At 36.1% G+C, this 27,731-nt stretch overlaps 1 protein-coding gene across 1 annotated transcript; it reads right to left on the reverse strand.

Annotated features, from left to right (window-relative positions):
• Nucleotides 1-1,298: 1,298 nt before the first annotated feature.
• On the reverse strand, nt 1,299-25,767 carry LOC587958 (zinc transporter ZIP12). The gene is made up of 13 exons (XM_030993028.1): nt 25,190-25,767; nt 12,045-12,335; nt 11,167-11,374; nt 10,682-10,908; nt 9,758-9,932; nt 8,843-9,012; nt 7,884-8,036; nt 7,079-7,192; nt 6,133-6,178; nt 5,219-5,371; nt 3,711-3,898; nt 3,224-3,445; nt 1,299-3,034 (listed from the first exon to the last, which is right to left on the reverse strand). The coding sequence occupies exons 1-12, from the start codon at nt 25,514-25,516 to the stop codon at nt 3,311-3,313; spliced, it is 2,187 nt and encodes a 728-aa protein (XP_030848888.1). The 5' UTR covers nt 25,517-25,767; the 3' UTR covers nt 1,299-3,034; nt 3,224-3,310.
• Nucleotides 25,768-27,731: the final 1,964 nt, after the last annotated feature.

Here is a 27,731-nt window from a genome sequence, read left to right on the forward strand (position 1 = left end):
TCCCTCTATCTCTCTCTCTCTCTATCTCTCTCTCTCTCTATCTCTCTCCATCTATCTCTCTCTCTCTATCTCTATCTCTCTCTCTCTCTCTCCCTCTATCTCTCTCTCTCTCTCTATCTCTCTCTATCTCTCTCTCTCTATCTCTCTTTTTTTACGAGTTTATTGCTTACACTTTATTCAGATATGAGATTTGACAATATGAATAGTAATAATATATGACCAATGATAATAAAAAGTACCCCAAAAAGGAATTTAATATCGTAATTCAAATCGAAGATGACATACATATCTTTAAAGCAACATCTATGAAAAGCTCAGTAGACAAGAATTGTTAGATAAATATTAAATAAATGAGTTTTACCCCCCAAAATATAATAATATAGTAAGATAAGAAACTGAATATCTTTCCTAATGGAAGTACTGTAAGAAATGTAAATAAAATGCAAGCTACGTTCTAGTTGTAATTGAAAGTATCTCTGAAAAGGCTAGGATATAATACATGAATAGCTAGTTTACCCCTCCACAAGAAAAACAAAATATATATATATAATAACACTAATAACAATAGTTAGGACCTGCTGCTACTAAGATGCTCAAGACTATTACATCTACAAAGTGCAATGATTAAGTCAAGGAAAATATATATTGATAAAAACATGGTATTTTTCTTTGAAAAGGAGGTCAAATGGTCGAAGTTCGGCAAGTCAATTTACATGAAATTAAATAACTTTTAATCTTGTTATGGCAATTAAAAGGACCATTTAAAGATAGTTTAGCTGTGAACGTAAAAAATAGCTGGAATTACTGTAGTTTGCATCACTATAGTGATACTAGTGCTCATATTTCAGGATCGTCAGGTCAAAGGTCAAAGGTCGTAAAGATCGATTGACATGTACGTATATATTTGTTTTGCTCTCCGTTATATTCCAATAACTATTCAAGCCATGAACTTAACCCGAGTTAAGCGGAGGCAAATTGAAGACGCAGTCGCATTTGTCTCATGTGTATACTGCGTGTTGCACTTAATTGTTTGTCATTTTAAAGTCATTATTTCACAAACATAATTTGCAACGATTAAATTAGTGAATTAAACTGTTTGTTTAGACAGTGTGTATCAAAGAAACGCACAGTATCAAATATGTAGTATGTCGAAATTAAAATTCTTTTCGATCACTGATTTTTGTTGTTGAGAAATGTAACATAAATATTCCGGTTTACATAAGCATCTTCTAAGCATCTTATCTAGAAATGTGTCATATATTTTACAATTCAAATACATAAATACAATAAAAGTTTTATAGTGGAATAAGAATGCACTTTAATTACTGCGATTATAACATTGTCAAGTAAGATAGTGATATATACAATAAAAATTGGTTCCCAATAAAAATATTAAAAAACAACAGAAAAGGGATGCAGCCATTTGGGGGGATGTTTAGAAAGTATTAATAGTATAAATAGAATTATCTTAAATAGTTTACAAATATGAAATAAGAGGATGCAGCCATATTTGAACAAGAGAAGTGAGTGAATTTGGGCAAATGCTTAGAAAATATTAATAGTATAAAAGGTAAACACCTCAAATAATATACAAATATGAAATAATAATAGGATGCAGCCATATTTTGGCAACAGAAGTGAATTTGGACAAATTTTTGGAAATTATTAATAATGTAAATATAAGTCTGTGAATATTGATGTGCATCCCCTCTTTCTTTTCTCTTCTTTTTCTGTCTTTTCCCCCTTTTACCAATATTTTGTTCCTCCATATTTGTATTATTATGTATCCTTTGAGGGTAGTCATACTATCAAGCTTTGCTTATTTTATCAACCCTTCTGTTTGATGTTCTCGCTTAGTTACACACAACCTTACTTTATTCTACATATATTCTTTTGTCATGTGTAAATTTGCAATATTTGTTTGTTATATATTTGTAAAAATGCAAAAGAAAAAGAAAATCAAACAGAAATAAATAAATCAAATTAAAAAAAATCAAATCAAAACACATCAAATAATATATAGATATGAAATAATAGGATGTAGCCATATTTTGGCAACAGAAGTGAATTTGGACAAATTTTTGGAAATTATTAATAATGTAAATGGAAAACACATCAAATAATATACAAATATGAAATAAGAGGATGCAGCCATATTTGGGCAAGAGAAGTAGATGTGAAAAATGTTTTCACAACCATTTTGAATTTTCCTAACCATTTTTCCATGAAAATAAGACATAAGACAGGCTTCTAAAAATCTTTCAACACTTAAATGTCTAAAATGGTATATATATAGCATATGTATTGCTTTGTGACACTTTACAATCACCTAACATGTAATTAAATAGTAATATTATAGTTAGGAGAATTAAGGAATCGATCAGATCATTTTTTAAAAATGTTTATCATTAATAATGGTATGTTTTCACTCAAACTTTCAGATTACCTTAACTTGTACATCTTGCATTGAAGTCACTACCTTAACACCATTTTCTCTCATCTGAACAATTTTACCAAGTTCCTTTCAGAAAATGTTTAAACATACATCTACCATAAATTTAATTGTTGCAAAGATGTTTTCACACAACCCCTGTAAGAAAAAAAAATCTATTACGTCATCAATAACTACAGAAAGTGAAACTTTCTGTTTGGAGCAATTTGGAGAGGAGCTCGCAAGATACGTCACAGTGTTGCCAATTTGTGTTTCCCTTAAATTTGAATGACGTATTGCTCAAATTGTCACTACTTAGTTTCATTATTGTTTCTTCGTCAATTAGTAACGAGGATGAAAACGGAACGGTCTTCGTTGAGACCTATGATAAGCATGATATTGGAAATGGAGGGCGTTTCACAAAACTTGTCATTAGTGACAAGAGAAAGTTTTTGTTATAAGCTACTGAAATCCTTGCTTCTGATTGGTTATCAGCATATTTGTCACTGATTATTGGCATTTGTCATTGAAAAAAGGCTTTGTGAATCATCCCCCTGATGTCGATAGCGATAGGGGTTGTTTCTTACAGTGGTTATTAGAGAGTGTGTGTGTGTGTGTGTTTTATTTTTACAGACGTGTGTCAATCAGATATGATTATTTACGTCTGGGGACCGACCTTTAAACGTCACCATCCGAAAGACGTGACTCAGTTTCGAACCTGCGTCCTCGGCTGAATCAGTTTGTAACTTCCACTGTTAGCTGGATTACAGGCGCACGCCACAACGCCTAGAGCGTTGCTGATGGCGTCTTCGTAGAGGGCGATGTTGGTTATTAGAGAGCAATGCTGATGACGATTTCGTAGAGGGCGATGTTGGTTAATTAGAGAGCGATGCTGATGGCGTCCTCGTAGAGGGCGATGACGAGGATGACGAGGATCCCGAGCAGAAAGCCAAAGTTCTGAAGGCAGAAGATGATTCCTTTTCTCTCTCCTTTGTAAGCATGGAGAAGAGGAAGCTGGAAACGAAATAAAATAAAAAACATTATATTAATAATAATAATAATTATAATTATAATATCGATAACAATAACGATAACAATAACGATAACAATAATAATCATAATGAAAATAATGATAGTCATCGTTGGTTCTTGTATAGCGCTTATAATGTCTGTCAGACTTCGAGGAGAATGAAATCCCCAAACTATTAGCCCACTATTTTATTCAAAATCATCAGCCATCAATAAACAAATCTTGAAATCGAATTTTTGCTGAACTTACCATGTGCACTAGTCCAACGTAGAGGAACGTGCCGGCAGTAGCAGCGAAAATCCATTCCCGCGCGTTCTGCGTCTGCGCAAGAGGGATCCCGACCCACAGACCGACGAAACACGTGCATGCGGACAAGAGATTCCAAAACACCGCTGTGGACAAGCGCATGCCCTGGTTGAGGAGAACAGCTAAGTCACCTGCAAAGAACAAGGAATTATAGAGAATGCAACGAAAATAAGCATAGGAAGAAATTAAATCCCTATACATGCCACACAAATAATCTCTCTGTGCTCCATTGTACCGTGAAAGACCACCCAAGGGAGACAAGAAAAGTGGTCTTTATAGGCAGGTGGTCTATATGTACAGGTTCCTTTAGTACATGTTTCAAGGAGGAATCCTTTTCAAGGGAAACAGAAAATGGGGTCTTTTTAGACAGGTAGTGTTTCTATACAGGTGGTCAGTAAAGCAGGTTTGACTGTATTTAGTAGTTAGGCCTACTTAACTTATGTGTGACATTTACAAGAGTCCAACAGTTTGTTGTTGACCGAGTACAGAGAAGAAAAATTATTACATTTCAAAATTCACAACAAAGTAGGTCATTCATCAATTTGAGAAATATAGAGTAGGATTATTCAAAGGTGGAGCACTTTATTAAGACAGTGTATTCTACTGACATTACTTAAGATTAACGTATACTGCCATCTGCTGCTCGCGACGGCTCGATGTGCAGGATGTGTCGACAGCCATGTCGCACAATGCATCACCAACTGATTAGCACGCGTGATATGTGCATGGGTACATGAACCGGAAGTCGTTCTATGTCTACGCATCAACCGAAAGATGGCGCGATTTGAAAATACATTTCAGCAGTGGTATAGCGATGTCGTTGAAATATCCTGCCTTTAAAGTAATTCGGTAACATTGTTGAAGAAAAAAAACTGTTTGATTTTTCTAGGAAACGTTTTCTATAGGAAATTTATTATAGTATTCCCGACCATTTTTCGATTTCCCCAACTGTTTTTCCATGAAAATAAGATAATAGTTCAACACTTAAATGTCTGAAATGGTATATAGAGACTATTCATTGTTTTGTGACGATTAACATTCTCCTAAAATGTAATTAAATTGTAATAATATAGTTGGAAGAATTAAGGAATCGATCAGATCAGTTTTCCCCAATTTGTATCATTAATAATGGTATGTTTTTACTCAAACTGTCAGATTATCTTTGATTGTACATCTAACATTGAAGTCACTATATAACACCATTTTTCTCTCATCTGAGCATAGTTACCAAGTCCCTTTAAGCCCCACTGCACTTTGTATAGCTACTTGGGCCCTCTATATAGCAAACAATTATGCCTAATCGGTGCATGTTGGTCCCCCATGATCCTCTTTTTCTTATGTTAATTGAGATATGATTTGATGAGATAACCACCTGTTAGTGACCTTGCAAGGAGGTCTAATTCCCCTGGCCAAACTAGTGCAGACGGAATTTAAGATCCATCGTTACTTACCTAGCTCGTGGGGCAGCTCGTGGCAGAAGACAGCGATAGTTGTGCTGAGACCCGCCGGGATGCCGATGGTGAAGGCAGCTCCGATCGCCAGTCCGTCTCCGAAGTTATGCAGGGCATCTCCCATCACGATCATCAAAGGCACTGTACCACAACCTTTAGAAACAAACATATTAAAGCTAAAGTTGAGTTCTGGTAAAAAAGGGAAAATTTATTCTCACAGAATCAAACGAAACTTACACTGAATGTTCAAGATTACAAATAAATGTCATTTGCCAAATAATTTTGGAAGAAAATGTATACTGGCTGAGTAATGAGCATAGAAAAATAAGGAAATCAAGGTAAGTAGGCCCGACACCATTTGTGTAGTCCCATATACATCTTTCTGTGTACAGTGTGTGTTACTTTACCAAGATTTGGCCAAATCTACTATGATTTTGATGACTCCAGAACCATGCAGTACACACCAATACTTACATGCTACATGATCAACTTTTTCTGATCCATTCCACACCTTTTCTTTCACAATGCAATCGGATGTTCAACTTAGTCTTTAAAGAACTGTAGTGGTGGATTCTGGTTTGTGTTAAAGAGGATTGGGGGTACCAATCCGGAAATAACTGACAGGATCAGAGTCGTTGATTATTACAATTTATGTCAATTGGATCCAAATTTGAAAAGGGAGAGCAACCTTTATCGTATTTGAAGGAGGGGGCAAGGGAGCACTTTGCCCTTCCTCACATTTTTTTCTTCAAAGACATATATATATTTTTAATGAATTCAAGGTAGTGAGGCACTATGTGGACATAAAATAGCCTAATCTCGTTATGATATGTGGCCATATCCAAGAAAGTCAAGTTTCGTTTTCTTACACTTGCAGAACTTAAATGAGAAAAGTTTGAGGTATGCAGTATTACCTTTCAAGCAATAACTCTGCTTTTCGTCACCATCCTCAGCGTCGGTCTTTAAGAAGAAAAAAATACATTGTCAATATATATATTTTGTTGTTTGAATATATAAAATATAAGAAAAAGGTTATTTTAAAGGGCAATATGCCAGTTTTGAGAAAGCAGATGTTTAAATGAGCTTCAAATATCCACAGATATTTGCACCTTTGAGATGTCCCACTTTGTACATTTTTGGATAATCACTACAAAATTGATAGAGATTTTGTTTTTTATTGAAAGACTTTATTTATTTAATAAAACATGCACAAATGCAACTCAATTATTACAAATAAATATAACATAATGGTAAAAGGAAGCATGGTTACAGCATTTTGTACATGTTTCAGATTATCTACTGATAAAACAAACTTTTTGTTTTTAACGTTTCAGCATATTCTTAAAGGAATATAAAAATAATTGTTCTCCTTTTCATTTTCAGAGAATATATAAAGTTTCTTTTCAGTCTTGAAAGGTTTCAGTTAAAATCAATTACTTTCAAATGCATATCTTGCATGTGCCCTCTTGAAAATAATACTCTCAGTAGTGCGTCAACGAATGTGCCGTCGGTTCACAAATACAAAATGATACATAGCTTTCATGAGCATGTAGCAAGCATTCGTCTCGATGTCATTCAAATTTATTGAATACTTAATTTTAAATAGCAGCTTTGTTTAGTATACTTAATGAAACAAGCAAAACAAATCGTTCTATGTCATTTCTAACGAACCCATATAACATTCAATATTTCATAAATATGATGAATGATAAGAAACCTCAACTGTATGAAAATACCAATGATATCATTATTTTGTCGAAATGTCTACGATGTTCTTTATTCAAATATGACGACACTCTGGAAATGTCATTCCGTATTAATCACATGTACAAAACTAGACCGAATGCATAGTCTTCTTACCAGGTTTCTCTCCGAATCGGATACTTTGGATGTCTTCTGTAATCCCTTGATTGGTGTCTGGGAAACCTGCATGTTGATAGACCTGTTGCCATGGGCATGCGAATGTTTGCAGCACTGATGGATGAAGAGTACAGAAAGATGAAATGGTTTAGAGAAATGCGTGAAACGTGTCCTTCAACCTCTTTGAAGGGTAAACAAAAAGGGAGAAGGGGTTTGGAGAAAGAAAGAGATTGAGAGAGCGAGAGAGAGAGAGAGAGAGATAGCGAGAAAGATATAGATAGATAGATACAGAGAGAAAAAGAGAGACAATAGAGAGATATATATATAATTTATATATATATATAGAGAGAGAGAGAGAGAGTGCGTGTGTGAGAGAGTGAGAGGGAAAAGGAGAGAGAGAGAGAGAGAGAGGGGGGGGGGGGGAAGGGGAGGGGAAAAAACCCACACGCATTCTCCTTTAATCGGCACTTTAGGAAAAAAAATGGCGGAACCCACGATGCGCCAATGATTCTGACTGACCTTCTTCTTCGTCTTCTAATACATTTTGTTACATTTCTTCTCATTATTTTTCTTCTTATGTTCATCATCATTATAATTATTAGTAGTAGTATTAGCAGTAGCCTAGTGGTAGTAGTATTAGTAGTATTAGTAGTAGTAGTAGTAGTAGTAGTAGTATCATTATTATTATCATCATCATTATTATTAGCTTTATCATGAGTAAAGAAGTAGTAGTAGTAGTTGTAGACGTACGGTGGTAGTAGGAGTATTAGTAGTAGTACTACTACAACAACTATAACAGACTAACCGAGGTCAAGCTAGAAACTCTCTCCACCAGAAAGAAAGCATAGATCGCCATCTCGACCGCCAGGCATTTCCAGACGTAAGCTAGCTCGGGATTGGCCGGTCCGTGGACGGTGTGATCATGCCCAGAACTATCATGAGCATGCAAGCCAACAGCCTGGAATAAAATGAGATGATATCAATTATGAAGATTACATGTAAACACCTTACCATTTTAAATGCATTCTGAAAAGAAAATAAAGGTAGACTTTGAAGAAAAATTGGGTGTAAAATTGTCTTTTGGAGGAATTACAAATATGTTATCAATAATCCATTTTGAGTACGGCTTAATGGAAAAGGCGATCGAGCAGAAATGTGTCATATTTTGGTGTACAAGTTGGTGTTTTGGTTCATTTTTGATTAGCATTTATAAATTATTAACGGTTAAATTGTATGAAGTAAACAAAGGATCAACATAAGTGAAAATAAAATGGCGTGTATGGATCAACTCCAAAAGTTGGGTTCCGTACGTGCGCCCTATTCTAACCTCTAACCGTACGGTCAATACGCGTGCGTCAACTCGTCTACTCAACAAGCCGATTGACTGTTTACTGAAATTATATTTAGACTGTAATATCTTTTTAAAAGACGTAACGTTTAAAGGCCCGCTGCACTACTTGTAGCTACTTGCGCCCTCTATATAACAAACAATGCATAATCGGTGACCATTGGTCCCCCATGATCCTCTTTTTCTTATGTTAACTGAGAGCCGAGTTGATGAGATAACCACCTGTCCAGTGACCTTGCAGGGCGCTCTAATCCCTCCTGTAAACTATGGCAGATAAGCTTTAAAGCTCATAGATGGCATACATGATAGCGACAAGGAACCCCTTACATCAAGAGCCAAACTTGTGTGGTGATAGGGATAGGTACACTTTAACATTTCACTTATTTTGGGAAATGTAATATGACCCTAAGCTTCACCTGCGGAATCAGATGCAATACTGCATCCCCCGTGAGTGTGGCTACTGCTAGGGCCATCATGGTCTGTAAAACTGCCTCGTAGACGAACCCAGACATGCAGGGGATGAAAGCGGCACCGAGAACGGCTAGGAGACTGATGATGAGCACGGCTAGATTACTGTACCCCCAAACTGAAACAAAACAAATGGTTAGGTTTAATTGAAGATAATGTTGAGTACTGGTCATGATATTAAATTATCAGGGAAGTAATTGGGAAAAGTTGATTATGCAGGAGGGCATTTTTCCTTCATAAAGTTTGCAGCAAACTCTGACTGCGGGATCCGATTTGAAAGGATAGGCCATTTTCATAATGTAATCAAACTAAATGCACAATTCTACGTTTAAGTGCCTCGTTACAAACTGTGTCGTTCAACTGACAAGACTAATTGCATACATATCGTATTGTTAGGTAGGCCAAGCCATATTATGTTTGGAAGTTCAATATGTATGGTAGTTACAACTTTTAAAATTCACAACTTTTGTAACGGTTACTCTGAACTCGTTCAAGCTTTTTGGCTTTCTTATAAAGCAATTTTCTCATTAAGGTTTGATTTCCCCTTAAGAAACGGCTTACTTATCGGATCATCGCATCGGGTCTGGTGGTCGTGTTACAAGACTCTTTGTGAAAACATGCCCTTTATTCACGAAATGTCGGGGATAATGGTGGTGAAATATACCCCTTCCATCAACGAATAGTCTGATCAAATTTACCCGACAGTTTGTGACAATCCTACAGCAAATATACGAAATTTCGCGTCATTAACATGCAACTTCACAGGATCTTCCGTTTTCGTTTCACGAAAAGTCGTGTAATGCAACTACCCGACCAGACGCGATGACCCGACGAGTCGAAGTAAGCATTTATAAGTAACTTACTCTCAGCATCTGTATAGGAATTAGTTGGATCCTCGTGATCATCTTGACCGCTGCATGCACCCGATAAGATCTGCTGAATCAGGGATGGTAGCATGGATGTATACTGGGCCTCGCTCATACCAGCTTCATGGTCTACCCCGTGGATGTCTAGGAGTTGCTCCCCCGTGTAGCAAGTCTGGTGGATTGAAATAAAGTCAGGGAATAAATCAGTATAGTCAAGCATAATAGGATATAGTTACCACCACTAATATTACTACTACTTGTACTACTACTGATAACAAGAATATAAGTAGTAATAGTAGCAGTAGGAGTAATACTACATTTACTCTTAAATGTCACAAATTGTCTTAAAGTTTGTATAAACAAACGTATCTTTTTACTCCAACATTACGCTTTGATACACACATAATTAATTATTTTGGAATAATTATTTAAAACAATTTATTTTACACTGCAGTATCATCATTATGTGACGTAAAGGCTTCATACCCGGCCTGTATGAAATTATGAGTTTGATTCGTAAAGATTATGTATTTTAACTTCTTATCAATTTTATTTTTAGTCGATGATCGTATATTAGGACCCTTTTAACATTGTAGACATTTTGCAATAAGTCTCTGGACTGTGTACTACTTTGTATTTAAATTTAAAGGAGCTCTCTCCTCAACCACCTATAATGTATTTAAGTGTAAGCACATTATCTGCACTAGTTTGGCCAGGAGGGATTAGATATCCTTGCATGGTCCCTGACAAGTGGTTATCTCATCAAATCAGCTCTCAATTAACCTTAGAAAAAGAGGACCCTGGGGGACCAATGGTCACCGCTAAGGCATTGATTGCTATATAGAGGGCGCAAGTAGCTATAAGTAGTGCGGTGGAGGTTAAAAGATCATTTCGTATTCAGAATACGCCCCGGGTACTTACAGCGGACACATTCAGTGCATCGTTGTGGGATCCATGGTCATGTTCGTCCGCCGCACGCTCCACGCGGTGTCGGTATCCCACCGCTGGAACCGTGTCCTCGGCATGTCTTCTTCGACGATGGTCGTGGTCATCATGGTCATCACCATCGTCGTCAGCATCGTCGCCATGATCGTCATGTTCGTCCGATGAGCCTCCGATACCAAGCTCCGAAAGCAAATGTTCTAATTCTAAAAAACAGAGGCGAATCATGGTGTTAGTACGCTTATTATTTCTTCTAATACTATTTCTAACGAAAATATGAGTAATGATCATAACAACAATAGTAAAATGACAATAACAATATAACCATAATAACGATGATGATATCCAAAATACTAACAATAATAATAATAAAGATTAGCTAGTTTGTATATCGCTTTTTATTATGTTGTAAAATGCAGTAATCAAATTAATCAATCAAACAAACAAAACAAATTCAAGGTCACCTTCTTCAGGAATGACACCGCCTGTTGCGTACGAATTGAAGACTGCATCCACGAAGTCATCGGGCGATGGTAAAGTTGCCTCGCCGATGCAGTAGCCTTTGAGAAGGTTGGAAACCACGAGTTCAGCTATGGCATGGACCTCCGCTTCGCTAGCACCTGCTTCGTGATCGCCGACGGTTGCGGTAAAGACGGATTCGACATCGAAGCACTATGATATGGTATTAGAAATTAAAAAAAAAAAATGGAAACAGAAGTAAGTAAATGAGGAAGGGGCAGTGTATTTTCACATTATAATTAAGATGAGGCAACGATCGAGACTAAGAAGAACAAATGAAGAAGGAGGGGAGGAAGAAAAGTAAAAGAATGGCGAGAATAAGACATCTCAATGTTACATTTAAAATTACGAAGACAAACAGAGAAGTGTAAAGACATATTTCTTTTGTTTTTGTGTGGGTTAGTTAGATTTGTTCGGTCTGGTTGGTTGGTTGTTATTTTAAGAATTTTAAGTTAGAAGTACCTTATGTTTGCAATACGAAACCTAGGATATCAATAATTAACAAACTTTGGTATATCGATCCTCGTAGGAACAACGTTTAAACAATTTTCCATAATTGTTCTCGGAAAGTGTCCCCCCCCCCCCTTTTTTTTTGTTTTTTTTGTTTTACAAATACGTAACTATGTTGGTGTTGTCACGTTGATAACGTCACTAAAAGACGAATTTATTTCGTGCTTTAGAGATGGAATTAAATAGTCTTTCTCATAATTAGTAGGTTTAATTTAAAAACCTAAGTGGATGCACACCTCGTTTGGCATGGTGTTCGGTTTGGAATTGGGGGCGGGGGCGGGGGCGGGGGCGGGGGCTGCGGTTGGGGGTTTACCGTTGTTTGGGTGGTTGCGGTATAATTTTCACTCATGGTATGTAAAATTTCTTCCAAATCCTCTTCGGACAGGGTTGCGTTCGTCCCATCTGCTCCGGCAGACATGAGCTCCCCAAACACCGTCTCCTCACCGAGATCCGTCCCGCCAGCACCGGCGGCGCACACCGCCTCCAAATCGAACGTAGCATAGAGCAGCAGCGGTGTCGCTTCGTGGAAGACATCCTCACTGAATCCGTACGCCGGGTCAACGTTGAGGGCGGTAAACAGATCGGTCACGAAATCGTCAGAGCACTGCGAAAACAATAATATTGATGTGATATTCATAAATGTCAGATTCATCGAAACAGAGCGAATATTTGCTCAGTTACACTGAAGGTTAATATGTTTTTGTCGCCAACTGATTGGATCACCTGTCCTTGGCTCCAAATGAAAAGTCATTGTTATTAAAAGCTACTAACAAAAGAGAAAAAATTAGCAGGAAATCGTATTGTGGTAGACGTAAGTAAAGTAAGTAAAGTTTATTTAACCATAAAATGAAACATGTACATACAAATGAGTAACATAGTAAACATAATACGGTAAAGGACACCCTTAGAAGCAAATTGCTTGTGGTGGGGCCTTAAAAAGAAAAAAACAAACTACACATAAATTATACAGTTTAAAAACTTTAAAATAACATGATACAAACACACATGCACGCTCACACATATACATACACACATACATTCAAAATATCCTCCTCTGCTCAAACAAGACGTAAGTCTTTAATTTTATTTCGTTATCATTCAAAAGGAGTCGGCCAAGACTGTGGTAGTAAGTAGTTATAGCAGTGAGACCGGGGACGGCCATAGGTTTTGTACACGAATATTTTCGTACTTATACTATTTCTAATTGGCTCGTGTACATTAACTTTGAAAACTTTGGGAAAAAACGGACTTCGGAATATCCTAATAATCTTTAAGTAAAATCAAAAATGTCAAAATTCACATAGAAACACGTGTTGTATCACTTTTTAATACAATTATGTGACTTGGGTTCTATTTCTCTAGTTAAAATGTTTTGTATATTTTATCTCTGTTCCCTGGTAACATGACTAAATTGCAATTCTTATCTTTGTATTAAAATCTGTTTTGCATAAAGTTGTCCACATTGAAACGGAAACAAATAAAGTAAAATAAAGTAAAATATCTGTACTACATAGTGTTTTATTTCATGAATGTGTGTATTCTACGTCACAATAGTCGTACAACAAACTATGTCCAGAATGAATAGAGTCGAGATGGTGAAACTATGAAATAGAGTTACGGAGTTAATAATAGAGTGTTAGACCTCAAAAAGAGAGTAGTTGCTCTAGAAAAGTTGGTGATTATTCATAAAGCTGTATGATCCGTCAACGGCGTTGTGGATAATACGGCGTTACGACATGTTGCGGCGCTAAACTGCGGATTTACGGTGTGTATGTTTGCTCATAGACCTACCACCACCTAGGTCTATGGTTTGCTGTACAATTATGTTAACTTTTTTTAAAACGTATTTACGATGAAATAATATAATAATGTGACTTGGGTTCTATTTCTCTAGTTTAAAATGTTTTGTATATTTTATCTCTGTTCCCTTGTAACATGACTAAATTGCAATTCTTATCTTTGTCTTCAAATCTTTTTTGATGATGTTTTGAGAAAGTCCAAACATAGACCTGAACTATATATGAAAGTGTTGTGTGAAAGTCCAAAGAACTCGGCGGTATGAACAGGTCGGAGTAAAAGAAGCTTCATTATTTTGTCGAAAGTCTGTTGAGAGGTTCATAAACTCAATGCACGATCAATAAGAAACAACGGTACTATTGCTGAAAAGAGGTAATTCTAATACAAAAGAAACTAGACCTATACGAAATCAATACCCTTTACATAATGCCTACAATACGCTTTCTCGTGTTGCCAAGCGAGGATCACAGTATGGGTAAATACACGTTCCTTTATTTAGTTGATCGAACAATAGATACTGATCCAACCTATAACGACGTTGTAAACATTCCTCAGAGAGGCAAACTCAAAGTATAGAAAGAAAATTCCTTAGACACGCATGTTAAAAGTCAGTTCCACAAAGAAAATACCTATCCACTATTCAAAACGTCAATAATTCCTAAAAATCTTTAAGTAAAACTCAAAATGTCACAATTCACATAGAAACACGTGTTGTAAGTCACTTTTTGCTTGAAAAAAATGTAAGTCCAAAATGAAAAATCACTAAGTAAAATTCATAAAGTCTCAATGCCTTAGACACATGTGTTAAAAGTATGTTGTTATCGAAAAAATAGACAATGTCAAAGTTAATGTACACGAGTCAATTAGAAATAGTATAAGTACGAAAATATTCATGTACAAAACCTATGGCCGTCCCCGGTCTCACTGCTATAACTACTGTAGTATTTGTTGATAAAGTTGGACCTGGCACAAAATTGTGATGGGAAAAATAATATTAACGGCACTTTTCCAATCTTGAGTGAATTTCGCAAATCGCTTTGCGTTATGATCCAACCGACTGTTTATCAAGTCCCACCCAATAATCCATTTAATATTAATTTAATCAAACATAATTTGTTCTTTTTTATAATTTATTTTTCCATCATGCTCAACATAATTCGATCACCCTACAGGATAGTATAATAGGATAATGCTATAAGCTCAATAGTGGCAAGCATTACCTTTAAATAGAAAGTGGTGTATTATTTGTATCTTTGGACCAATAATAACGTATCAAGGAGCATTGGGGAAGGGCCATTTGGCCCACCCTTGATAAGTTTCCTACCAAGACACAAACAAAATACCTGACTTTCTAGTTTAGAAGGGCTATAATACTAGCCAACCCGGCAACAGACCATCTTATTAACGTTCATCTTTAAAATTATAAAATTGCGTTAGGTGTGGCCATGTGAGTGACAGCGTGGGTGAAGGTTTAAGTGTATAAGTGTGTTTGCAGCCGGGGTTTTGACAGACGTCTATCATTCTATCAATCATATTATGATTATTTACGAATGGACCCTACCTTTAACATCATCATACGAAAGACGTGACTCAGTTTGGAACCAAAGTCCGATCTGAGTCAATAATATTGGAAGGCAATGTCAGTGAGCTGCTCGTACCAGGGACACCCTTGGTAGAACCAATTCACTTCTCCATGTTAATGGTGCGTATCCTTAACTTTTCTTATAGTCTGGTATCAGTCCCATGCGATTATATATTATATCAGAATCTCTTTCTTTTCGCCTCTCTTTCTGTCACTGATTCTCTCATCTCAGTCTCTTTCTCTCTCTATTCACATCTCTTGTCACTCTCCCCTCTCATTCTGCATGTAGTTTTTTCTGTAACCATTTTATAACAGTAAACTATATTTAAGACACGTTGTGCGGTTAATTTCTTTTTTAAGCAAATCGGGACGGTAACTTTTTTTCATTTAATGTTGAAATTATTACTTTGTTTAAACCAAAATGTGATATTTGATGTCATTGATGCTATCAAAGCAATAATTTTCAATTATGATTCGTGTAGTTTGTTCAGTAACATGGAATCTATAACAATAACAAAAATAATAATATTGATGATGATAACAATAGTAATAATAACATGTCTTGTTTACCACGGATAGCCTCATCAGTATTGATACTGTCCTTCCTGAGGGCCCGGGGGGGGGGGGGGGGCAGGGGCGGATCCAGGAATTTCTTGCCGGGGGTGGGGGGGGGGGGGCACACGGTGGGAAAGAGAACATATAGTCCCAAAAAAAATCGCAAGGACTCAGCCAGCGGTTGAATAAGCGGGGGGGGGGGGGGGCACGCCCCTGTTTTTCAGTACATTTTGGGCGAATTTAGGGCTGATTTTAACATATTTTTGGGGGCCGGGGGGACGTGCCCCCTGGATCCGCCACTGGGGGGGGGGGGAGGGGGTCATAAAGCTGTTCGTAAGGTTACGCACGACTTTACGATCGACTTGTATATGAAGTGCCAGATAGGATGCCAAAAGTTTTTTCTGATATTTCCAATAAACTCAATTAAATTATGGCAGAAAAATATACTTTGCATTAAAAATGTTTGTTATAATAAGAATGTTAATCTACATCGTTTCAACTTTAGTTGATGCAGTTAATAATGATTGAGCGTCCCATTTGGCTTTTCATATATAAGTCGTTCGTAAAGTCATGCGTAATTCCATCCGGGGGGGGGGTCACTCGCAACCCAAAGTGAAACGCGTGCTCGTCATAAAAAACGTCGAAAAGGGTCGATTTTTGGCATTGTGGCGCCGTCGACGATTTTAGAAAAAAAAAAGGGTGCTTTTCAGGTTAAGTTTCGACGTTTAGGGTAACTTTTCGGCCATACCAGCGCCGATATGTATTTGCGTGTATACTACCCATGTCTCTCTAAAATTATTTCCTCCGAAGAGATATGTTTCCCTTGATTTTTCTAGTCTCTACGCCAAGACTTTGAATTACCTGGGTTTGCAGTGTGTTTGCAGCCTGTAATAGGGTACAACACTGCCGGCCATATTAATCTTGTTGTGTATGTTTGCAATAGAGTAAGTTCTTAATTTGAAATTTCTAATTCAAATTGAAACTAAGCACTTTTTACTGAGCCATGTTAGTTTATTAGCTGCATTAATAAACTTGAATGAAGAATCAGCGTATAGCTTCCAGTCTATAATGCCTCAGTGTGAAAATTAACATTACACTACTAGCTTGGTGAAGGTGGGGATTATAAGGGGCCCTTTAAACATGGCCAGTCGTGCTAACATCAAATATCCTTGCTTGATATGTAATACTTCAGTCAGGAGCGGCTTTGTGCATAGGATGTCAACAATGGTGCCATGTTAAATGTGGAGTCCCAATATCTGACTATGAGCGAGACATTGATTGGACTTGTAATAAATGTATATTTCAAGAACTACCGTTCCACGATCATTGTGAACCTGAAACATTAATACCACAACTAGAAGACATAGATGATATTCCTGCTATATCTCGTGACTTGGACGAAGTCCGGTTAAATACTACATGCAATCCCTGTTCTATATGTGAAAAACCTGTAAAGAGAAATCAGAAAGCAGTGTTGTGTACTAATTGTTCAAAATGGGTTCATATTAAATGTGCAAATGTTCGACCTGCTAATTGTAATGATCCTAGCGAGAAACTTGTTAATTGGCAGTGTACAAGATGTTTATTTCCCAATTACCTTTTCTATATGATACAGACTACGAACAAGAGACAAACGAAGATTTGTCTGGTAGTAATGTTAACATGTCAAATCAAGATGTGGGTGAGTTGAACCATGCTGATTTTACATTTCCCAGTGAAAAGGGGCTTAAAGTTGCTCATTGAAATGTAAGAAGCCTTCGTAATAAAACGGCTGACATTAACTGTTTTGTAAAACGCTCTCATTACGATTTGATATCCTTATCTGAAACATGGTTGGACGAGACTATTGGTAGTAATACATGTTGTATAGAAGGTTATAATCTGGAGAGGAAAGACAGAGACTATTTAGGAGGAGGTGTTTGTTGTTACATTATAAATAGTGTACCCTACATAAGGAGGCAAGATTTAGAATGCGAAAGCTTAGAATTACTGTGGATTGAATTAAAGCCAAGAAATGAAGCTTGTTTATACGTGGGCATTATATATCGTAAACCAAATTCTTCCGTATCCTTTTTCGAAGAATTAATAATAATAATAATAATATGACAAATTTATATAGCGCTTGTGACAAATTTTTTAAAGCGCTGTACATGTACACAAATCAAAATTACTTCAAACAAAATCGATATTACTAATGGAATTAACATTACTCAAATTACCAAGAAAACAAAATATTACCTACATAACTTAACTAATTATCATTACTTATATTAACAAGAAAATCAAATATTTCTATCATAACTTAACAAATTGACATTACTCAAATTACCAAGAAGATCAAACATTAGAATTAGAGGAAAAACCTAGAACAAGTCTTTTCGCTCTCAGATAGAATAATACTGCTTGGTGACTTAAATTGTAACATGCTAACGGTTAATTCTTTGTCCAATAGGTTAACTGAAATTGGTGAATCTCTGTGTTTAATGCAGCTCATTAACAGGCCAACTCGTGTGACTCCTTTCAGTAAAAGCCTGATTGATCTGATTTTTGTATCAAAGGCACTAGGAGAATTACACTCAGGTGTACAGCCTATTGGGTTTAACGACCATTCCTTAGTATATGTTGTTACAAAACTGAAAACACCCATTTCGTTGCCTCAAATTTCACGCTTTCGGTCTTTTAAACTTTTCAATGAAAATGCATTTCTCAATGATATTGATTGGAGTGAAATGTTTATAAATGTTACTGATATTGATGTTATGTGGGACAAGTTTAGAGATGTCTTTCTGAAACTCTCTGACAAACATGCACCCTATGTATCAGTGCGTAAAAAAGTTAAAGGGTCTCCATGGATAACCTCGGTTTATAAAGAATTAGCAAGAGATAGAGACTACTGCAAAAGTCAATTTTATAAAATTAAATGCAATAACATCAGAAATGAAAATAAAACTACCGCTCTATAGAAGAAATATACTTCATTGAGAAACAAAGCTAATATACTTAATAAAAAGTTGAAAAGGGCTTATTATCGAAGTAAAATAGAGAGTAGCAAAGATATGAAAGAATCCTGGAATATTGTAAAAGAGTTGTTGCCTGATAACAAGGCTAATCAATGTTCACACATAGTAATTGAAGGCGAAATTGTATCCGATCCCTTAAAAATTGCAACAGAGTTTAATACAATGTTCAGCAATATCTTTCAATCGATTCATGGAGAAGAAGGCTCTCATGAAATAAAAGATAACTGTGTAAATGCTATTAAAAGACTCAGTAAAGTACAATCACGTTTCGTTTTCAAAAAGATAACCACCGAATTTGTTTAAAAAGAATTAAATAATCTTGATTGTTCGAAATCTGTGGGTCTTGACGACCTCCCCCCTAGATTGTTGAAACTTAGTGCTCAATTGGTTTCCATTCCTATTGTTCGTATTTTCAATCAATCAATACAATCTGGGCGTATCCCAAATGACTTTAAGATGGCTAACATAGTCCCTATTCCCAAAACAAAGACTAGTCACGAACTGAGTAACTTTCGTCCTATCTCCCTATTGTCCACTGTTTCCAAAGTGTTGGAAAGAGCAGTCCACTCTCAATTGATGGAATATCTTCATAATGAAGAATTGATGTCCGATCGGCAGTCCGGTTTTAGGAGTAAACATTCCACCTCAACATGCTTAACGGAGATTTGTGAATGGTTATACGATAACCTTGACAAAGGGCGATTTACCGGTGCTGTTTTGAGAAAGGCGTTTGATATCATCCCCCATGATCTTCTTATAACAAAAATTAGTTATTTCGGCATCAGTGGAACAGAATTATCATGGTTTGAGTCTTACCTAGTGGGAAGATACCAATGTGTGTCATACAAGGGCATTAGAAGTGATTTCCTTCCAGTTCATTCTGGGGTACCGCAGGGTTCAATTTTGGGCCCGCTACTATTTTGTATGTACATTAATGACATATGTGATTTAGCCTTGCATTCAACTACTAATATTTCTTTGTACGCAGATGACACTGCCATTTTCTCATCTGGTTATGGAGAACAAGCTGTTCAAACCCAGTTACAAAATGACATACTAGTTTTATGTGAATGGATGAATGAAAATGGGCTAGTTGTTAACACAGATAAAACGAAAGTTATGTTATTTTCAAGTCGAAGGAAGAAGAATTCAGTCAAATTACAAATAAAAATGGATGGTAAACTTATAGAAAATGTAACAAAATTTAGATATCTGGGTGTTATTGTAAATCAGAACTTAGATTGGTCTCCCCATGTCAATGATGTTGTCAAGAGGATTATGAACTCGCTTATATGTATGCGAAGGATTAAAGATGAAGTTGAGTTCTGGTCATGCGATTGCATTGTGAAAGAAACGGTGTGGAACCGACCAGAAAAGGTTGATCATCTAGCATATAAGAATTTGTGTGTATTGCAAGGTTCTGGAATCATCAAAATGATAAGAAATTTGGCCAAGTCTTGGTAAAATTACAAACACTTGCACAGAAAGATGTATATGGGACTACACGAACACGTGGCGTAAAAAGCCGGCCCCCGATTTTTACGATGTTACATGCATATTTAGAATATGAAGGCATTTGAAGAGCCATGCTTTTCAGGGAACATGTCTTAACTGATGTTCTTCCATACTTGCATAATAAGAATGAGTAATATTCACAAATTATTTTTCACCTCTTCCCAGAACTCAACCTTCTCTTTAAGCACTGTTTGACAAAACGTTTATTTACTAATTTATACTATTTTTTAATTCTTCCTCACATTGATTATTGTTTAACTGTTTGGGGATCACTGAAAATGAAAGATTTAAAGCGACTACAGAAATGTCAAAACAAATATTGTCGTTTAGTATTAGATGCAGATTATTATACGCCTGTACAATTTATGTTAAATTCTTTAAGGTTGCAATCCGTCAAACACAGATTGGAATATAACTATCAAGTACTTATGTATAAAATCCTGAATAATCTTGCTCCTGTTTATCTAAAACAAGCTCTACCCGTATCCCACGAGATCAATTTCAATGCATCAATTGTACCTTGCCAAACCCGGAACCGATTAAAAAAAACAGACCTTCACGTACACAGCAGCAAAGTTATTCAACTCACTACCCATACTGACCAAATGTTCCGCCTCACTACCCATTTTTAAACGAAAAGTCCGTGAAATTCAATTCAAGTGACTTAATTTTGTGATCGCTCACATGAAGTATAGCTACCACCCTCTCCCTCTCTCTCTCTCTCTCCCTCTCTCTCTTTCGTTTACTCTCTCTCTCTCTCTCCTCTTCCATTTTCATCTAATCTCCTATTTGTATAAAATGTTTTATAGTTTGTTTATATTATGTTGTTTTTAATTATTGTATATTTTGTATATTTGTATGTGTAATGTAATATATTTGAAATGTAATTTGTTTGTGTACAGCAGGGCTCCCTTGTAAAGCAGGCCTTGCGGCTTGAATGGGACTACCCTGCTTTTTATAAAGAAAACATGAATAAATAAATAAAGTAAAGGTTCTGTATGCATTATTTGCAAGATTTATGAAAGGCCAAAATTGAAATAAATAATGTTTCATGTAAATTTCGTGGGGCACTTATGGAACTCTAAAGTGTTACATAATTTTGTTTTTAGAGTTTACGCCAATTAGGGGTCCATTTTAAAGTTTATACGCCGTTTAGGGTCCATTTTAGTTTCTTACGCCATTTGGGAGTGAGATTTACAGAACCGTACTCCAATAAGGGGTGAAATTTTCTACACCGATTACGCCATTTAGGGTCCATTTTTGAGGTGCTCTGACGAGCACGCATACCACTTTGGTATGCGAGTGACCCCCGGGAATTTCATGCGTAATATTCGACTTAAAACATAGCGTTAATCAGACAGAATCATTCAAACAGAAAACGCTAGTCAAGCGGGACTGTTCTGAAGGCACCATCATCATTCAATCTCGTTTCGAGAGTATAAAGGTCGGCTAATAAATCAAGATCGTTGTGGCGTGGGCCTAACAATGGAAGTTACAAACTGATTCAGCCGAGGATGCAGGCTCGAAACTGAGTCACGCATTTCGGATGGCGACGTTAAAGGTCGGTCCACAGACGTAAACAATCATAATTTTGTATCTGATCTGATTGATACACGTCTGTAAAAAAAAAAACCCAATTACATACACACACAAAAAGAAGATAACGAACCTTGATCAATTTTGGGTTTAGATGCAATGAGGCATGATTTAAATGAATTTTGACAAAGGCTAGGGTGATGCAATCTTCGTGCATGACCAATACATTTAGAGTTATCCAGGGGGCGTTTCATGAAACAATTAGTCGGTGGTTTTCATCGACTTATATCATGTTCACTGACAATTTAGTCAGCGCTGACTAAATTTGACCAATCACAGTCCTGGAAAATAGTCGGTGACAAAAGAATTGTCGGTGAACATGATATTAGTCGTAAAAAACACCGACTAATTGTTTCATGAAACGCCCCCCAGGGCCCTGTCTTATATAGAGTTGCGATCGATCCAAAAGATCAATAGCAAGTCCTCCAACCAATCACAAGTTTGCAGTCTCCTGTCTCGTTTATACAAGTATTATAGTTGCGATAGATATCAATCGCAAATAAGTTGCGATTAATAATTATCAACTCTTCATAAGAAAGGGCCCAGTTGTTGTTTATGTCTGCATGTCTGTGTGCCAGTGTCTGCCTGCCTCTCCCTCTCTCTCACTCTCTCTCTCTCTCTCTCTCTTTCTCCCTCTCTCTCTCTCTCTTTTCCGTCGATTCATTCATTTGTAATTCAATGTTTCATTTTTTAAGTTGAAAATCCCTTCTTCTACAGTCCAAGTAATTTTGTCGGAGTAAGTAGTACAAACTTATTTACCTTCATATTTCTTCGAAGCAGGGATCATTCTTGAAAATAATGTCCTAAAATATCGGACAAGCAAACAAGAGAAAAAGTTCTAACAGTTTCTTTATTGTTTAAAGTCCAAACATATTTCAAAACAAAAACAAAAAGGAAGGTTCAAACTTTTGGAGAGATCTTAGATTGAAGAAAAGAAAATCTGTGAAAAGTGGGCTTTTAAGCTCAAATATAATTAGGTTGACTACTCCGGTGTCATGTATTTTTCATATACACGTACCACGTTTATCACTCTCTCTCTCTCTCTCTTTCTCTCGTTTTCTCTCTCTTCCACCTTTTCTCTCTTTCTCCCCTTTTACTCCTCTATTCTTGAACCTATCTCTCTCTACATGTTTGGAGTAATTATCCTCATACCATTTGTAAAAAAAATAGTAGTAATAATTTCAACAACAACAATAATAATAATGATAATAATGATAATGCTTCTCATTATTATTATAATTACAATAATAACATAAAGGATAATAATAGGATAATAATGAAAATGATAACCATAAAACTAATAATAATTGTGTAGTAAAAATAAAAGTAATGATAAAATAATAATTTGGTTCTAATCTGCCGGTTTAAGGCCATTATATTTTCATCTCTTAAAAAACAAAAAAAAAGCTCAGATAGGCCTATATAATTTGAACATGAAATTTTTAAAATCTAATTTTACTCCATATAATACTTTTAATAGCATCTTATTTTCAAAAACAATATGAGAATTGAGAGGTTCTAAGTTCAGACGAAATAATGATGAACCATTAGAGTACGCTGATAAAAGAAAAAAACTGTCTCACATATGGAAACGTTGTATCATCCGCTCAATCTGACTTGCGTGCATAGAACAAAATAAGCATTTTTTCATGAAAAAGTGAAGATTTCTAAAATGTGCGTTTCTTTCCAGCATTGGGGCGCCCGGAAGTCACTCGGGTAACATTTCATAAAATATAATATAAAAAGACCATATGCAAATTTTCTGTACTTTCGTCGGAAAAAATACATTTATCCAGCTCAATGTCGTCTCTTTTTGCGTTGAAGAATAACAAATAGCGAGTTACAATCACACTTTGGCCGCTCTCGCAAGCTCTCACTCGTTTCAATATGGTCAAGCGACTTTGGAGCAAGTGGTTAATGAAAAATAATAATCGTTAGCTTTCTTCTGGTATTAAACTTGTTTTGATTGATTGTATAATTATGTCGGAATAAAGGAAACAAAAAGGCCCGACCAATAACTTATCAGCGTCTGAATTGACCTTTTGACCTTGAATTCCCTGATGCAAGCGCACTAATGAGGTCATCTTCGCTAAATCGGTGTCTTTTATTGTAAAATGCAACACTTTCACAATGTTTATACACCTTTTTTAATTATTAGTAAGATATAATATATTTTTTCTGATATCACTGAAGTTTTGGGTTTTATTTAATGAGTAATTTTAAAATAAGAGCCATTTTACTGTTTTAATTTACTGGATCGTACCATTAAAGTCGCAGGGTAGAAAGATGCATTTCCAACCGCGCCAAATTTATTTTACGTTCCGACATTATGTTAAATGGGTTCGTGTTGTTACGAATCCACTGCTTTTTGCTCCAACAAACGTTCACATGCGGAGTCGTTTATCAACTAAATTATTCAAATTTGTGGATGCTTCCTAGCTTCCCAGGTGTTTGTGTTGCTGTTGAAGCATTTTATTCACCTGCTATCATTCTTTGTACTCCAATTGCCAGAACGCAAATTTCATTTTGGTTTTATAGTTTCATCGGAGTCGTTTATCAATTATATGTATTCAAATTTATGAATGCTTCCTCCCCAGGTATTTGTGATGTTTAATGCATTTCATTCACCTGTTATTATTCTTTGTACTCCAATAGTTAGAATACAAAATGCATTTTGGTTTTATAGTTTAATGCAATAAGTAAGTCAATAAAAGAGTATGTTCTGCACAATAAAAACAATGTGTGTCCCTATTGTACAATGTGATGTGTCCCCTCATTTTGTAATAGTTAATTTACCCATTTACATAATGGAACTACCTGCCCCGATGAAGCCAGTGGCATGTGACCCCTGAGCACTCAACACCGTGTGGGAGTCGGTTTGTTGTCAAATTCTTTTATGAGACAAATACAAGCAAACGTTTCCATATGACGAAAACAAAATTAAAAATAGGTATGTCGTCATAATGTTGAAATAACCCGAATGTGGAATAGTCATGAGCTCGGCGCATGATATCTTATTCCTCCAATCAGCTCCAATGAGCCTATTCAAGCGCAAAGTATCATATCAACTATTTCATTTTCATGCCATGCACATCAAAACTAATTTCAAACTACGATCGACCGATTTTGAAATGTATCCAGGAAAGATATAAAGTAAATCTTCAAAGCCGTAAAACTTAAATCCAATAGACTTTTAACTTTAAATCTTTCAGGGAAATAAGATTTTAAGTCTAAGGATAAACTTACTTTTATATTCAACGAGTTTTGTCACTAAATACATTCCGCCTTTGATTTAAAATATAGATCCTTGTAACCTAAAATGAATCCCAGAAATTAATAGAGTAGATAATGATATAATCCTTTGTATTTAAAAACGAAATTGACTGAACTAACCTTTGAGCAGTTATTGACGCGGTTTTCACAGCCAACCCTTGAAAAGAGAGTCGAGACCAAAATGGCGACTTGTGTGGAAGTGAAGTTCTGGTCGTGGTTTTCCTCAAAATCTCCCAAAACTCGTTGCGCAGTTATTTCCTGATCCAAGAGAAAATTTCCAACAACTGCAAAATATTCCTCTTCCAAGTCTCCATCGTGGTCATGGTCGTGGTCGTGGTCCTGTCTTCGATGTCGACGAAGCACCTCTTCCGAAGAAGACAGCAAAAGAGATTGGAGGAAAAGTAGAGAAAGTATGCCCACGACACTAAAACGAGTTGACGACGCCATTGCTGTTCTATGCTGTGGTTCGTTCAAAGTCTCCTGTGTAAGTGCGCCGGTGTGCAAAAGCTACATGCGATAGTACTGTGTGCAACGCCAAAGTGAGTTACTGCGGGGATACTGAATATACCTTCGTCATTGCACGCGCCACCGATCTTGGTTAGATAGGCCCATTGTTCCTCTATTGTTCATCTTCCCGTCTATTCAAAGTCTATTCGAGTGACAATTCTTGTGTACACTGTCCTGCTTCACACAATATTGCAAACGCGTATTAAACGTTGTTGAACTGAACTGGTTCTTTGATCAACAAAAAAAGGTATATTCAAAGATGCCTGGCTTCTATTAGAGCAGCCCGAACCCTTTCACAGTCCAAATGGGGATTAGAAGGAATCACAGTAGGCCTACACAGGGATAATCCGTAGTAGTTGGATATGAGAAGGAAAGTTTTGCAGCGACACTCTGCACAGGGCACAAAAAGCACCCTACCAAGAACAAAATACATCTAGTTAAAGGGATCCGGTAATCTTGACTTAGATCCTTTAAAACAATCCTGGATTTAGCTCATGCTGCAATGATAATTATAAACATTTAGGTCCGTCAGGAACCGCATGACTTTTACAAGCCGATCGCCTGTCTGATTATCAAGATATTTATGAATGAAAATCGAAATCAATTTGTTTACGTTTGCCAAACGGTTTTCATAACACTACAGTCTATTGGGGAAAGACGAGTATGGTAAAACCGGTCACTCAAAGTTTTTTTTTACTTTTTTGAGGCACTTCGATCTTGATCAATTTGAAGCACAATTTCTTTTAGGGCTTCAATATAACACCATATCACAGACCAATGGTGTCGATTTGTATCCATGGTTGGGGGGATGATAGGTGTCATTTTTTTCGGCAATGGATCAAAGCAACCAAGAGGTAGAAGCGTGTGGCAGGTTGTACCCCTCCCTTCCAAGTTATTAATTTTTTCAAGTCACCCTCAATAAAGATAACATTTTAGAGAATTTAAGAGTGGTAATAAAATGAATAACATGCTAAATGTTAGTCCAGACTCTTCCCTGCAGTGTATAGGCCTTAAGCTACCAGACTGATATCATCTATTTTTAAACGAAACATTTAGACATTACCCCAAAAAATCTAACGGTGAGGGATATCAACTTGTGAAAGTATTATGTTACCAGTGGGCAAATGCATTAATAAGCAACCAGGAAAGGTTCATGTAGACAGAAAATTCTTTATTTCCTGGTGATAGAAACAGGCATTTTATGAATATTGATGTCTCCAAACAACATTCATCATGAAAAACCCATTCCAATATTCTGTGTTAGGAGATCTCAAAAAAACATAGTTCTCATTAGTAAATGAAAAACATATTGCTTTTGGTTCTTCATTTGACTCTCTTCCTTCTTTAATTAAACCAACTGAATCCTCTCTGCGGGAATCTCAATTCAATGAAACAGAATATCACTGATGCAAAATTTGGTTCTTAAATGACAGAAAATTTCCACTCCTGATCTTATACAAACTGTACTCTGTTTCTTAAAAACATAATATAAAACTTACGTTCCAACTACCAAACAACAAACTTCCATTATCGCCTTCTTCACCCAGATATACTTATCACACCAGATACGCTCTAAAATATAAGCATAATATTCCCCTAAGGCCCTGACCAGAGCACTATTTTTTCTTCAAAAACTATAACCATCTTAGAAGGTGAATTATTATTGGAAGGGTGTTATAAACAAAACTTCAAACTTAATAACATTCTAACCTTCAAAAACACCTTAACTATATTATGCCTGTTACGTTTGAATACAATACATAATTATAGGCCTACATCAGCTTTTCGATGAAACAAAAATAAGTTGTAACATAATAATCTTTCTCCAAAATATCGAACTGGAGTATTCTGTTGTATTGCTTGTTTATGTACATACAAAGAGCTTATTTTCAAGAGGCACAGGATCCATGTGTGTAACTTAAAAAAGAACTCTTTGTTTACCCGATTTTGTTCAGGTGTTTATGGAAAGTTGTTATTAAAAGATGCATGTGTTCATAATTTCTCTCGTAATTTAGGTTAATGATTTTGTTCAAGGTAAATAGAGGAAAATGTATATCATTATCTCCATTTGCTATCAAAAGACTTTGCTTCTTTCGGAAAAAATAGCTCTTCAAATGTTTTACATGTAGAGATATAAATAAACAAAGAAATGGAT

The sequence above is a fragment of the Strongylocentrotus purpuratus genome, unplaced genomic scaffold (assembly GCF_000002235.5).
Source record: "Strongylocentrotus purpuratus isolate Spur 01 unplaced genomic scaffold, Spur_5.0 spur5_scaffold_20, whole genome shotgun sequence".
NCBI classification, from domain to species: domain Eukaryota; kingdom Metazoa; phylum Echinodermata; class Echinoidea; order Camarodonta; family Strongylocentrotidae; genus Strongylocentrotus; species Strongylocentrotus purpuratus.

Excerpts from the sequence above, each read along its gene's own strand:
- LOC587958 (XM_030993028.1), bottom strand. The coding sequence starts at position 25,516 with ATGGCGTCGTCAACTCGTTTTAGTGTCGTGGGCATACTTTCTCTACTT. Across the intron at positions 10,909-11,166 it reads CGGTGTCATTCCTGAAGAAG|AATTAGAACATTTGCTTTCG; the intron begins GTGACCTTGAAT and ends TCTGTTTTTTAG. Across the intron at positions 3,446-3,710 it reads ACGTTGGACTAGTGCACATG|CTTCCTCTTCTCCATGCTTA; the intron begins GTAAGTTCAGCA and ends TTTCGTTTCCAG.